Source organism: Candoia aspera, chromosome 3 (assembly GCF_035149785.1).
Source record: "Candoia aspera isolate rCanAsp1 chromosome 3, rCanAsp1.hap2, whole genome shotgun sequence".
NCBI lineage: Eukaryota > Metazoa > Chordata > Lepidosauria > Squamata > Boidae > Candoia > Candoia aspera.
Window position 1 is genome coordinate 86,128,088 of NC_086155.1, and position 14,889 is coordinate 86,142,976.

At 34.7% G+C, this 14,889-nt stretch overlaps 1 protein-coding gene across 4 annotated transcripts in view; it reads right to left on the reverse strand.

Moving 5' to 3' along the window:
• Positions 1-8,797: 8,797 nt before the first annotated feature.
• Positions 8,798-14,889, reverse strand: part of PTBP2 (polypyrimidine tract binding protein 2) — an 80,926-nt gene continuing 74,834 nt past the window's right edge. The window contains exons 9-14 of one of the 4 annotated variants that reach the window (XM_063298277.1): positions 14,189-14,328; positions 12,704-12,737; positions 12,206-12,298; positions 10,712-10,928; positions 10,517-10,594; positions 8,798-10,391 (exon numbers count right to left, since the gene is read on the reverse strand). In XM_063298277.1, coding sequence (XP_063154347.1) covers positions 10,262-10,391; positions 10,517-10,594; positions 10,712-10,928; positions 12,206-12,298; positions 12,704-12,737; positions 14,189-14,328 — 692 coding nt within the window. In that variant the 3' untranslated portion in view covers positions 8,798-10,261. Of the gene's footprint in view, positions 10,395-10,516; positions 10,595-10,711; positions 10,929-12,205; positions 12,299-12,703; positions 12,738-14,188; positions 14,344-14,889 lie in introns of all 4 variants that reach the window. The other 3 variants (XM_063298276.1, XM_063298275.1, XM_063298274.1) reach the window with 3 other exon arrangements.

A 14,889-nucleotide genomic window follows, 5' to 3' on the forward strand; every position in this document is an offset into this window, starting at 1 on the left:
GAAATGAGACTAGGACTCACATTCCTAGTCTTCAAAACCCAGAAAAATGGGCTGGAAAAAAATTGGCCTAGCTCTAACCTTTGACATCATCACCCTTCTGGTGACATCTCTTGAATCCCTCCAACTAGTATGGGTAACAAGCTGCAGTTCCTGACCCTGGAAAATAACCAACTCCTGAACTACAGCATCAAAGACAATACGAAAATGAGTAATTTTATCCAGAAGTGCAATAATAGGAAATATCTTTGTGCTCTTATACAGTACACCATTTACGGGGTGGGCGTTAAAAGCCACTAAACTACATGCAATAGCTGTACCAGATAGCTGTAAAAATGCTAGAGGATGGTATTTAGAAATGTTTTAAATACTAGATAAAGTTTACAGACAGGTAACAGCTGCCAGAGTCTTGAAGTATGGGTTGTTAGTTCAAACACAACAAAAATCAGAACATCACAACACTGTAACATTAGTGAAAAGGAGGCAGCCTGCAGTGTGTATTGTATAGCATGAAAACTAGCTAGGCTAATTGGGAACCTGTAATTATTTTGAAAAAAGGTTTTGAGTGGTCAATTCCATTAATCAGTAATTACCATTTTTTTAATCATTAAGTGATCAGAGCTTGATCACTTTAATAAATCAATCACTGCCCATGAGAAATCTATGAAAAAACACCAGATATTGGCCACCTCTGTTTTGAGGAAAATAAACGAACAGCTAATACAGTAGACTCTCAGTTAACTGGCACCCATGGGGATTGGTAGATGCCAGATAAACATAGTTGCTGGTTGCTTGAGAGTTACTATTAAACCCTAATACCCACTAGATGGCAGCAGAGAGATACAGATTTTTTTTCCAGTTGCTTGAGAGTGCTGGTTGCTTGAGTTCTGACAGTCTACGGTATATTCAGAGTACTGCTCATATGTGGTGATACTCCAAAGCAACAATTTAGAACAATGTAATATTTTTATAGCAAAGAAAAGAATTAAGCTAGCTATGAAGAGGCTTGCTAAAACCTTTGGGTTTTGTCTTTTACTACCAGTCAGAAATCAATTTTTCCCATCATTAAATTTCTATGTAAAAACAGACAAAATCCAGCTGTTATACCTGTTATTGTTTTACTTCCACCTTCTCTTGAAAAAGTAGTTTATCCTTCATGCTTTTGAAGATAGTACAATATGCAATCCTAATCCTAATTTGTAAACTGCCCAGAGTCAGGTAGCATATAAATTTAATAAATTATTATTATTAAATTAATGGAAGTTTTATAGCAAGACTTACCTGGCCACTGTAGGAACCTGTTTCCCTTAAAGGAGAAAAAATAAAATAGTTGGCTGTATGGGAACAGAATTCCTGGTTAGGGAAGCCTTTGGTCTGATCCGCATGGCTTTTCTTAAGTTCAAGCCTCTTTGCCGTTGCTTTCAAATTTAAGTGAAACATTTTATTATAACTTCCTAAAGCAAATACATCTTTTGTATCTATTTTGTTTTTTATTAATGCTAAAAAGATATATTTAAATGGGGTGTTTTCCAGGATGGAATGTGCTATAAAGTCTAATTTCCACTGGATGGAATAAATTTGCTTACTTTATTTGTTCTGTGAAAGCTGTAAGGTTTCATGCAAGCAATAAAGTGATACCAGCACATTTTTCCAAGTACAAAAACAGACTCAAATCTAGGCTATATACTAAAACACTTTGCTCTGAGTTATTATTTTCAATGGCTTCCAATAATTGCAAAAATCCCCACTAGCAGTAATATTCTGAAAGGTCATGGTGATGATCTGGCATTTCATTGGAAGAACTGTATACAGTAAACAAATAATTTACTTACCTTTAGCAATTACTTTGGAGATTCTTCCATAGTTTTCCTGTTGGTTTTTTTTAAAATCAAAACTCATGCTTAAATTTTTTGTTCAATAATCAGTTCCACTGAGTGTAGCATCCTTTAATTTTATTTTAAAAGTGAATGAGAGGGCAGAACATAGCATAAATAATACATAGAAGCCTCTGAAATAGCAAATCTTATCTACTTTTATCTTCACTATATCATTATAATTTGCATTTGTACACATGCTGAAGGAGGAATGACAGGGAAACACACACTATAATGCTTACAGGAATGATTTTTCAGCAATAGCCTAGTATGAAATAGCCTAGCATAAAAGTGTGCATCCCATATAAATGGTGATGAATATTAACCTTTGGATATTGACTGTAAAAAGAAAATAACTAATTTGTAAGACTGCAATCATGAAGAATAATTGGGAGAAAGCAACTTTACCTTGGAAGGAAAGTCACATTGATACAGTGTATATTTCAGGGACTTCAATGTCAAGGAAATGACCTACACTTGAGGTCAACACAGAAGGTCAAGTTGAACATGAAGCTGTCTCCGGGAGGACAGTTCTAAGCATGAAAAATGAAAGGGTTCTACCAACTAGATTTTTAGAAGATGCCGAAGACACAGTTAATAATGCCTGAGCGCTCATCAGAAATAAGATGGATGTTCAGAAAGGTTGCTAGGGAAAAATGGGAGGGGGGAATCATCCAAATAATGTGTTCAAAAATTAAAAATGTGATGCAATTACTAATCAGGAAAAATGATCCTAATAAATCATTCAGCATTACATTTGCTCTTCATCAACTAAAGCCAAGGTATCTGAAGTTATTTACATTTTAAAAAGGCTCACCTGGCATTGCAAGTAATATTCACATCATTTGCATGTCACCTGACAACACTAGGGTACCAATTCTTATTAATTTTGAATTTTTGGAATGAACTCATAATGAGCAAAATTTAGGAATAAGTCACTCAATGTCAATAGCTAAAATGTTAAAGAAAATATGCTACTGGTTTATAACTATTATTGTAAAGTAGGGTTTATCTTGTTCACCTTGCTTGCTAAAGATTGGAAGATGGTTGGAGAAAGATAGTAGGTAGTTATGTAGCCTATTGTAAAGCATGAATGTTGAAAGAAAAGAAAATCACTGTGTTTAACTGTGCTTTTCTCCACTTAGGTATGTTAAAAGAAAAAAGAACTTGAATATAGTGGGAATGGATTACAAGAAGTCTGTGTGGTAAAACAAGAACAGATTAGGTAAGAATGAAAGGTGAATAAAAATAGTAAGGATCAGATTTTAAAACAAACATATGAAAGAAGAATGAATGGGTTGAGATGAAGGGAAAGACCAGGAATATTAATTTGGATGGAGTGATAAGACTGTCAAAAATAAAGAGATGCAGAAGGTAACATATGAATCACTGTATGGAAGGGATTGTGAAGGGTTTGTTAGTTTTCCTTAACTTTTATCTCTGTGGAGGTGGGGTGGTGGTGGTTGCTTACTACTTCTGACTCTTCTTTCCATAAAGTTCATTACCTTGAAAGGACATAGTGTGATGGGTAGGTATGTATATATGGAGTAAGTTAAATTTGTAAACCTTTTTATTTGTGTATTCAGTGTGAGTGCATTTAACCCATAGAATCACAGTTGAAAGAGACCTTTTAGGCCACTGAGTTCAATTCCCCACAAAAGCATTCCTTAAAGGATAACCATCTAGCCTCTGTTTAAATTTATCCAGTGATGGGGAGCAACCCCAAAGGGTGTGGTGTGCAAAATGATTAAAATATGAAGCATTTTGAGTGATCCATGCTCCAAACAAAAACCACATTTTAAATGTTTTGAAGATGGAACAAAGCATGCTGTTTTAAGTGTTTTGTTTTGTTTCAGAAAATGTTGTTAGTACATTTTGGTCTTGCCTCTTGCAATTAATGACCACTGACTGGCATAACATGCCTAGTCTTCTTGAAGAAGCAATGGTGACACCAGTTATTATACTGGTAAGGTGGAAGAAAGACCCAGTATTTGGGGAAGGGCTCTTACCAGCATGTGGAGGAGGTCAGTGGTGTTAACTCTGCACTCACTCAGGTCACTGCTCTCTGTTAGCAACCCAAGACGCTGAAGGTAAAAGCGAGGAGGAAAAGAATTTGCCCCTGCTGTATTGGAGTCCAAAATTGATAGTAATGGTGACCAAGAGGAATCTGCCCATGCATTACTACTGATATAGGCACATATTGAGTCTGACAACAGCCAAATATGAAACACATCAAGTATGAATCAAGCTGCACTTGATTGCCCTGGCTCCTTACCCAGTGGAACTCCACCCACCCAACCTGGCAAGGCATGTGATGTGCCTCCTCAATCCCCAGGAGTGGACAAGCATGGCGAAAGCAGATTCTGCACTTCAGCCATTCTTTGCAAATGAGTCAGAGATAGCCTTGATAGGCCAAGTTCTGCAATTAGTTCTTTTCTAAGAAAAAAACTTGAACACTAGGAGAAGCTGAATTTAAAAAGCCTTGGTAGCCCAAACTTACAGTGGAGTTATGCATCATCTAAAGTCTGTAGATATAATGCAAGCATTAGTACCATCTGGTGGAAGTTCCATGCCCAGCAACAGAGTCCTGATTCCAAGTTACTGGAATCCTTGATAGGGTGTGTCAATATTGTTTTAGGAATTCTGACTGGTGTATTGACAGGAAGGAGAGAGGAATAGTATGCTGGTTTCACCAGTAGTGCAGAAATTTATTTATTTTATTTATTACTCATATTTAGCCACCGCCCATCTCCCCCAGAAGAGGGACTGTCAATTTTATGTTACTTTAGTAAGGTAAAGCTCTGGCTTCTCCAGTTTTGGACAGCCAACACCAAAATCTGGTCACACTTTACAACAATTGCCAGGTAGAACAATCCCTTGCCCACTGAACTGAATCTTCAGGTGACATGGTAACATTCCAAAATGCTTGTGCAATTATTCAGTTCATGGCTCATTGTACAAGGAAGACATGTTCACGCATATTGGCTTGGCTGTTTAGTACAGTTCTGTCCCTTTGGGAATTCAAGTACCATCATCACCCCTATTTTGATGAGCAACACTGTCTGCACAACTCAAGTGTGTTTTTGTTTTTTTCTGAATGTTTCAAGATGTAAGTGCAAGCAGCCAGAAATGGAAGACACTGGGTATTTCACTAACCCAGTCTCTCTCTCTTGGGCAGCAACACTTCTTCCTGTTACTAAGTTTCTCATTCCATCAAGCAAAAACTGCAGACCTATTTTTGGTAAGCAGATAAATCTAGGCTAAAGAGTAAAACATTGAATATGGTAAATAAAAACTCAGATGGAATCTGCATGTAAATATTCAGGTTGAGACAGTCTATGCTCTTGACTTTAAGGCTTGGACAATATATATTAAAAGGTTTTAAGGTTTTAACTGATTTTTGAACGAAGTATTTATGTTTGTAGGCTAATTAGGACTCACTTTCTGTCTGACTGTACTGGTGAAGATATCTGAAAGGTTGATAGAAGATAAGAGCTAATTCCACTTCACATTCTCTTTCATCAGTATTCCTCCAAGGCATACCAAATGCCAGCGTAGGAAACTGTTTCCATATAATTTCTATAAAATACTATTGAATATTGTATTATTAAAAATAAAATTAGGGCTGATTTCTCCAAAGACTGGCTAGTTGGTAGAAGTGAGCATGACCTGACATCTGATTTACTCTTGTGGTCATGGGGAGAAAAGCAAGGGAGCGAAAGGTTTTTTTCCTGAGTTCCCACTGTTTTCTATGATCAAGCCAACAGAAATATTTCAAACTTCCAATGAAACACAAACACTTGAGTTGTTTTTCAATGAAGCACAGCTAATGTGACAGATAAATCCAAAATTTCATGTTCTGCACTCTGGAACTACTGAGGATAGATTTTAACATCCTGTGTGGTATCTCCTCAGGTATTTGAAGGCTGGTATCACTTCAGTCTTTTCAAAATTAAACATTTCCAGCTTCTTCATTCTTTCTTCATATGGCTTTGTTTCTAGTATAATCATTCTGAATGTCTGAATCTTTCAGTTTTTGAATTCTTGTTAAACTGTCCTGCCAGAACTGCTATAATACTTGAGTTGTGGTCCAACCAATGGAGTATCAAGTGGAATGATTACTTCCTGCAATTTGGAAACTATACTGTTCATTCAGCTGAATTTACAACTGGCAGCATTACACTGATAACATCTATTTAATTTTTAGTCAACTACCCTCCAAGATCTTTTTTACCAAGTACCCTTGTCTAGTCAGGTATCCCCTATTGTATAACCATGTGTCTAAGTGAATAATTTTGCATTTGTCTCTATTAATTTCATTCTGTTATTTTCAGTCCTTTTCTCTAACTTATTAAGATCATTTTGACTTCTGTTTTCCAAGGTATTACTATCCCATCCAATTTTGTAACATATGCAAATTTGGTAAGCAATAATTCTACCTTTTCTTTGCTATCTGTCAGTGTTACACTTTACTGAGCAGCTGATATACTGGCTTATTATTATTATTATTCACACTATTTTTAACTCATATTCTGAACATTTCTGAAGACATTTTGTTGTGTTGCCATTGTTCTTGGCATCCATTGCCAACTGCTAGGCTGTAACTGTTCTGTCACTATCTTCTACAATTTTTGGCTTCCTGTATATACTCTTCCTTAATGACTGGTTGACCTTCTTCTATACTGTCATATTTTTATCACCGCCCATCTCCCTCATATGGGGGACTCTGGGCGAGTCTATACACTCTTCACTTTCAAAACTTTATTAAGCCTTCCAGTTTTTCCTGCTGTCTTCCTTTTCTCCCTCTTCATTGGAATTATTTGCAATTGCAATTGGTAATTTTTTTTTAGGAATTCCATCAGTTCAGGGCACATAACCTTATATATTATGTAAGCAATTATTGGGCCACACTCAGCTTTTTTTTTTTAAACTTAAGAACTGTTCCAGCTACTTCCACTTCCTTTATTAAGTTCTCCCTATTGGTTAGCATCAATGAAACCATAGTTGATTCTGTTGTGCTTTCTTTTATCCTCTGAAAGGAAACGTTTTTAGCAAGGTTTTATTGTAAACTGCCCAGAGTCCCCATTGGGGGAGATGGGCGGTGACATAAATTTAATAAAATAAAATAAAAATAAAATAAGATGAGCCGGGAAGTCCCTGAAAGGGACGTGCTTGGCAGACTTAGTCTTGTGATAAAATTCTAGTTTTAGATGCCTACCTATTTCATTCTTATGTTTCAAGGAAGACAAACATAAATTTAAATCCTATATATTTATAAAAGAACATAGGCCAGCAAAAATGCTGAAACAGCAAGAATAAAAAAGGGAAGTTAACAGAAAACATATATACAGAAATCAATATCCAGATTTTACAGCCTTGGGTACTTTTGCAGCGAATCTCTTTAAGAGGAATACTGGAGAATGATGCAATGGGTTCACTCCACATCCACATCTACCTTGCAAAGCTAAGTGACTCTGCAGTATACCCCTTGTCTTTTCCCCTACATGCAATCAAGTCAATCTACTGCACAATGCCAAATGGTTTGTTTAGCAGGCATGTGGGAGAGCTGCTTTTCCGAAAACGTTATTATGACAAAAGATGCCTTTTATACTAAATTCTTTGAACAGCATGTACGGTTTACGTTAACGTCTGCTTTTGTATTATAAATCACCTAACTTTTTTTGAAAGATCAAAAAAATTAAAGACCACAAAACTTTTAATGTAGATATTTAAAAGCACGTATTGCATCAAAATGGGTGAATGCTAGGTGAAGAACAGAATTTACCATTACGAGATACTTTTCCCTGTTCCTCAAATTCTATTCACAGGCATATATGAAGACTGGCCAAGTTATTAATTGGGATTATATCCTCCCACACAAGTGAATAAATTCTGGCATGTAACTAGGGAATAATTATGTTTAAAAGTCCTTGATAATGTCTTTGAGTTCATGTAAAATGGCTCAATATGTTATTTGAATTTAAATTATGAGCTCAAGTTTCCAAAGAGCCTCAAATAAATCATCAATATACTTTACTTAAACATGGATTTGTTTCATTTTCGGTTTAAAGTAGTAAGTTAGACCCAGTGAAATTAATAAACCTCAATCATATATAATTGTGTACTGCGACTTCGGTTAAATAAAAAACCAAAAATCAAGCTTTAAAATAAATTGTGTAACATATAAGTTCGTTGATATTTAAAAAAATAATTGGGGAGATATATACAATTAGAATCTGAACTAGTGTAAAACAAGTTAGATTACTTAAAAAGTAGGATAACATAATGTTCAGCACCTGTTACATTTAGCAGCTGACAAGGCCTGCCCTCCATCTTTTCTCTTCCTTCCCATCCCTCCATTGAGCAACTTGACAGTTTTGTGTTTAACCCATGTAGTACCTTATGATTAGTGGAAAGGCTTTTTTAGCAGACACAGAAAATGGAAGATGAAACTGCAGCAGAAGCATGGCAAATCTGAAAAGTCAGTTAGTGCATAAATCTATTTTAAAAACAAAAAAGATAGAACTTACAAGCTACAATAAAAAGTTATGTCTTTAAAGCTGTAGGTTATATAACAGGGTGGGAAATGTTTAATATCAATTTCTATAAGCAAAGTGGTTAGTCTTCCAAATGTACGAAGTATGCATGCTGTCCAAACTGTTACGTTTTTCCACAGCATTTGATTTTCATATGCATAAATCCAGAAGTTATAAAATTAGGTTATTATGCTTTTCCCACCCTGACAGAGAATAAACATGAATTCAAAAGCACAGTGGAAGTGGGGAAAAAAAGAAGAAAAGAGAGAAAAGGCAGCAGAGAAAGACAGAAGAGGTGAATACAGAGCTACAGAAGTGTTTATTGAGCATGCTACAGAGGCAAGCAGCGTACACATAAGAAGAAATTAAACAACCATCAAACCTCCCAACTTTGTTAGAAAATTAATTTTTAATTGTGCCGCTTTCAAACTATACTGAAATATTACATTTCTAAAGATGTAAAAACTCAACTAATAGAAAATATACATGACCTTTTTCTACATAGATAACATAATCTATGACTCTTGGAACTAAGTACATCAATTGCAAAAGTATTGGTCATTTGAACAGAATCAGTAAAACAGCCCAGATTGATAGAGGAACTGTTTTCAAATGAATTTTTTTTCCTGTAGATTCTGAGCCATGTTTATAGTAAAGGCAGATCCATTTCTAGATATAAAATATTTTGAAGAGATTTATTAAAACTGAATATTACAATGCAAGGAAAATTAAGACTAAAGGCACATAAACTTTGGTCCCACCTGGTTGTCAGTTTTGTTTTTGTTTTTTATAAAGAAAACTGCCAAAAAATTATTAATCTTTCTGCAAAAGTTTGCAATACATTTTCTTCATCCTTGAAATACATGCACCAACTCCTGAACTAGCTAGACCAGTCTGAACATGCTCAGAAATCCACAACCATATTTCAAATTGTAATTACTAACTAAAAATGGCAATATATATTTAAATGCATGTAAGTTATGTCAACTTCAAAAAACATCTACAAAAAATATTCAGCCACAAACAAGACATTACTTAGTGCCAACATTTATATGATTCGCCCCGGAGTGTGTTTACAAAAAGGTTAAGACTTTACAATTCTTTTCCTACTGAGGCTGAAAGCCACAGGAACAAACAAAAAAACAGAAGAATCACTTTCAGACTTTTAAAGAAATTAACTCTTTGCGTCTTTGTAGTTCTGACTAAAGCCTATATTTTCAACTAAACTAAATCTGAAGTACAAAGGCTATTTTTATTGAAAGAAAGAATAATATGCTGCATTTCTTTTCAAGAAGAGCAACTGATTTTGTTTTAAAAATGATTCATGGAAAGCCAATAAATCCCAAACAGAAGAAAAAAAAAAGCTTAACCCTTTTTACACACTCTTGCCTAATACATATTTGGCATAATCCTGCAGAAGTTAGGTATAGCAAATTCCTTCTGAAATCAATGTTTTAATTCTTTGCTTTCAATGGAATAAATGCAAACCTAACATCCACTGGACTGCACGCATTAATTCCCATATAATGTGCCCCAAACAACCAAATTTTTAACTAGTAAATGCAACTCTAAGTTTTCCTTCTTTAAGGCACGTATGTTAACTAAGTTGAAAAACTATGGGATTTCCTCAGAATCCCCTTTAAACAAAATGGTTTCATAAACATATGCAAAACCAGCAGATAATATCACTGCTTCTTCCTTGTAAATCCTTTTTCGTTTCATTTATACATAAACAATCAAGGAATGATAACAGCATGAAAAACAGATGTCCATCTCTGGTCCCCGCTTTCCCGAACAGTCATAGATGACAACACTAAACAATGTGATACAACCTTATTATTTTGATATCTCACTTCAAATGGTTGATTTGGAAAAAGAAACTCTCAGATGATGATTTTCTCCAAGATTGTAATTATGCAGATCAATCAAAGCCTGGATAGCTTCTTCTACTGTTGACATCTGAAGAAGAGCCATCTTGTGATCTCTTCTGGAACAAAGCGATGAAATTAGATACGAAAACAATACTAGAAAGTTTTAATATAAATCCTATTCTTACCAAAGACAGCTGCTCCCTCATTTTAAATGAAGTTTCAAAGAAAATGTGCTTACTGAAAAAATTTAAATGCTTTCACAGTGCCTCCAGTATTAGCAAACAACATGCGCAGGTCATCTTCTGATACTGATGGTCTACAAAAAGAGTAAGTAAAAGAGAGAAGAGAGAGAGAGGAAAGAATTAAGAATAAGAATAAGCTAACATTTAGCTTTTACATAAATTTTTCAAGTAATCTGTTAGCCAGTACTTACGGAATATTAGATAAATGAAGAGTTGCAGATGGAGGAAAAATATTTTGAAAGTTTTTTGAACCAGGCTTCTTAAAACGATGAAGAGGTGAATTGCCAAAATCTTTTGTTAATCCTTGGTCATCAAGACCTTCTCGAGGTAGCTGAACTGTTTGATGTTTGGAAAGAGTGACACGAATAATCTTGCCATACATTTTCTGCCCATTAAGATGGCTCATAGCTAGAAAAATAACAGAAGTTATTTGCTTCAGTCTTTCTTCTATCAAATTAGCAATAAAAGTTTTGATATATTTATTGCTTTAAAAAGAGCCTCTGATGGAAATTTCTTTTATTACATGGAGATATGAAATATAGCTGTAAATTTTTTCTTCATCTGCCCAATATCAAAGTTACTTGAAATACTGGAAGTTTCTCAAAATATTTTTAAAAAACAGGAAAACAATGTAAATAATTAAACACAATAATCAATAAATAGCATGAGAACTAAAGCATAGTAAATCTACCATTCCAGTGTATAGTAGGCATCTAAACTCAAACTGAGTACCATAGTATAGAAATCCTTGGAGAATGGATGAAGAGAGTACTGAAAGAGAGTAACACAGAAGCCTGGCATGCCTCTTTAGGAAGGGCATTCTACAAACAAGGCCTTGCAAGCAAGAATGTTGACGTCTCTAGTCACTTTCCATTCCAAATTTTACAGGGTTGGCTAGAACACTTTCTCTTCCTATTTCTACTAGTATGTCCTTAAAATTAAAATTAATTTTCAAGCTTTGTTCACATCACCATGTATTCAATAAAGCAAAAGAAAAAAGAAAAATAATGATTTATTTAATATACAAATTGGATGATTTAATTACTACCAGTAATTAGGAAGATCAGTTTTCTGATATTAAAAAGACATGTTTCGGCAGAACTTTATTTTATTTAGACAATAAACAATGGTGCATTTTTGTAAATTTGAGCAAAATCTAAAATAATTTATATAACATGCCATATACATAAAGATTTACTCTCCTTTCCTTTCTTGAAAATAAAATTATATTTAAACTAACTAGGGAAGTTAATGAGTTACCCTCATTAGTCTCCTTCCCTTCCTTAAAGATAAAATTATATTTAATGTAATTAGGCCAGAAAAGATCAGGAAAGTCTGCAATATTCTGTTATTTCCTACCCACCCACCTACACAATTAATAAATTATTTCATGGGTACACAGGTTAAGATCTAAAAAACGAAACATCCAGAAAAAATCTGTAACTGCACCCACTGAAAAGTAAATTTGAATCCTGATTGTACTGTCCGATAGAACTGCCCCATGTTCAGAAAATAATTATCTGTTTCCAAAACATATCAGGCAACTTTACAGACTTTATTCACCCACATAGAAACCCTATGGTTTTATAAACTGTGAAATATGAACAGTTTCCCAAATGATTTTAAAGAATACTGAAAACTAAGAATTAAATGATACATGGAAGAAAAAAACATGTTAATCTCACCAAGCTGTGACTGGTTTCCATCAGCCATCTGTATAAGAGCACTGTCTTTCTTATTGTATAAAATCTTCACTCGCTGCACATCCCCATAAACACCTTTTTAGGATTAGAAAAGCAATCCAAAAGAAACAGTATTTTAAATATAGCCAAACAGAATATTTTGAAACATCAATGAAACATTCAGACATGTCTTTCACTTCTTCCAGCATTCACACAAATGAATAAGAAGAACAAGATTTTGAATAGGTGGATTTTGAAAAAAGGAAGACATTTTTGATATACCCTCAAAGCTATGAGAATGATATTAAATAAAAGACCATGCAAAATAAAATCACATGCATTAAAAGAAAAGCTTGCATCTATGGAGTTTAAAAATAGCAAAAGAAAAATAGCAAAAGATTTACTATTCAACTTTAAGCCAAAGTGCTAGCTATAAATAAGAATTAAGGTGAAACAAATAATTAAATCAATAATAAAAGTATAGTGCTAACGATAACATACCGAAGAGGGTAAACAGACTTTGGGGCGTAACCATCTTTAGAAGGAGAGAAGAGCAAGCAGCATAAGACAAGAAGAGAGAAGAGTCGAGGAAGAGCGGAGATGAACAGATCATCCATAACGAAGGGTGGTTCCCGCAGAATGGTGAGGTGGTCATGGATCATGGTTCAAGGCGGTTAATTGGGGCAAGTTGGTCCGAGGAACATTTTGTTCAAGCACAGAAGCATGAACATAGGGGATGGAGACAGGGGTTGTAGACAAGGAATGCAAAGGATAGGACAGGGGAGGGTGTGGGAATTTGGGAAGAGACAGGGAAAGGGTAGGTGAGCACAAAGGGAGAAGGATGAAATGGGGAAGGGAAACAGCAATGCAGAAAAAAAATAAGGAAGTGGGGAACAAAAAAAAAATAAAATATAGGTCAGTACATAGGAAATGCAGGAATTTGGTCAGAAAATGGTTGGTTTATGTATTGTACAAGAAAAACTGAGTAAAATGTAGTCACCCAAGACAAAATATGGGTAAAGTACATCCATATCATACAGTAAATTACATTTCAATTGAACGTGGGAAAAAAAACATGCAATAAAAACTTAAAAGAAAAAAACCCTCTAAACTTTAACTGCATAAGCATGGCTGGTTATGAAATGCAGGGGAAAGTCCTTCAAATGGCACTCTGATCCAAGCATTTTAACATGCAAGACTATGAATGACAAAAATGAGAGAAGTATAACGGTTCAATATTAAAACAGAGGCCAGTAAAATGGAACACATATTCGAAGTAGACATACTGATACAAACTATCCCACATTTCATACCAGCTTCCACAGCAAGTCAAAGTAAAGATCCAAGGCAATAAAATGCAAAACTAAAAGTATCTTAGACTTCAGAATTAAGGAAATAATAAAATGAAGATTTTTTTTTTAAAAAAGGAGACAAAATGAATAGCAACTGCAAAAGAAAAGAAAAATTACTAAAAGAGATTGAAGAGTGCCGTGTCAAGATCTTTGGGAGGAACCTTCAAAGAAAAATTTGTTAGACTTGTTCATGTACATTTATACAACAAAAAGAGCAGAGATGTATAAGCATGAAATGAATAAGCAAAGGAGGAAATATAAAAGCAAACTAGCAGTTTTATTAAATTCTATGTTTCAAAATGGAACACACTGATACTTGCAGAAATAAACTAAAAAATATCCAGAACATGCAATGTTTACTCTCTCTCCCCCCCACCTCTTTTGTATGAAACATAAATAGCCAAGTAGGAAAGGGTATTTTAAAAATGCTAGCTACCTCCAAAAAAAAAAAAAAATTAACAGTGTAAAATACTTTGGAATCCAGCTATCACACAATTTGGAGTAACATGAATAAATAAAAAATTGATCTTAAGATGTGGAAGCAAGCTCAAAATAAAAAAGGTACACAAGAAGTTCAAAAAACAAAGCATGATAAAGGAAAAAAAGAATGCTAACAGAGAGTGGATACACTAACCTCTTCGTTTAAATTGCTAACCAAGAGGACTGTATTGCCACCAGCTGAAACTCCAGGCATACCCACACGGCCAGCTGCTGCGGCGGCGGCGGCGGCCGCCGCATTTGGAATACCCAAAGGACTCAGCGCTCCTGGAACAGCTGCAACAGGAAGCCCTAATTTTAAAATAAAGCATATTTTACGAAACACACACAAGTCGCTCCAAAATAGTCTAATTAATGCTCCCACTGCTGAAACCAACTCTTTATGGTAAATTAAATATGGTCAAGAGAATCTATGGAAATAGGAAACTTATTTTGCTATCCAACTGACTAAAATGATGTTATTTCTTTTACAACAGTCTGGCTCAGACTTCTTCTTTTTTTAAAATCCTTCCTAGCAAAAGGGGTAATTAAGATACCTCTATATAGATTTGGGTTTGAAGCATTGTCACCCCCATATTCTATAAGAAAAAGTAAGGAAGGGAAAAGACTTTGCTCCACTGAAAATAGGATGCATTTTTGCTGCCTAATATTTTGCAATTTATCTTCTAAAAGTGATGGAAAGTACATAGCCGTATAAGCATCCAACTCCACAACGGACAAGGATAGTCACCTTTCCTAATTTTGAAGTCATTGTTACCACTGTCTTAGCATGATGCCTTCTAAAGGAAAATCCCCTATGTAAAGGTTAGAAACTATATTCCGTGACATTACTTTCTC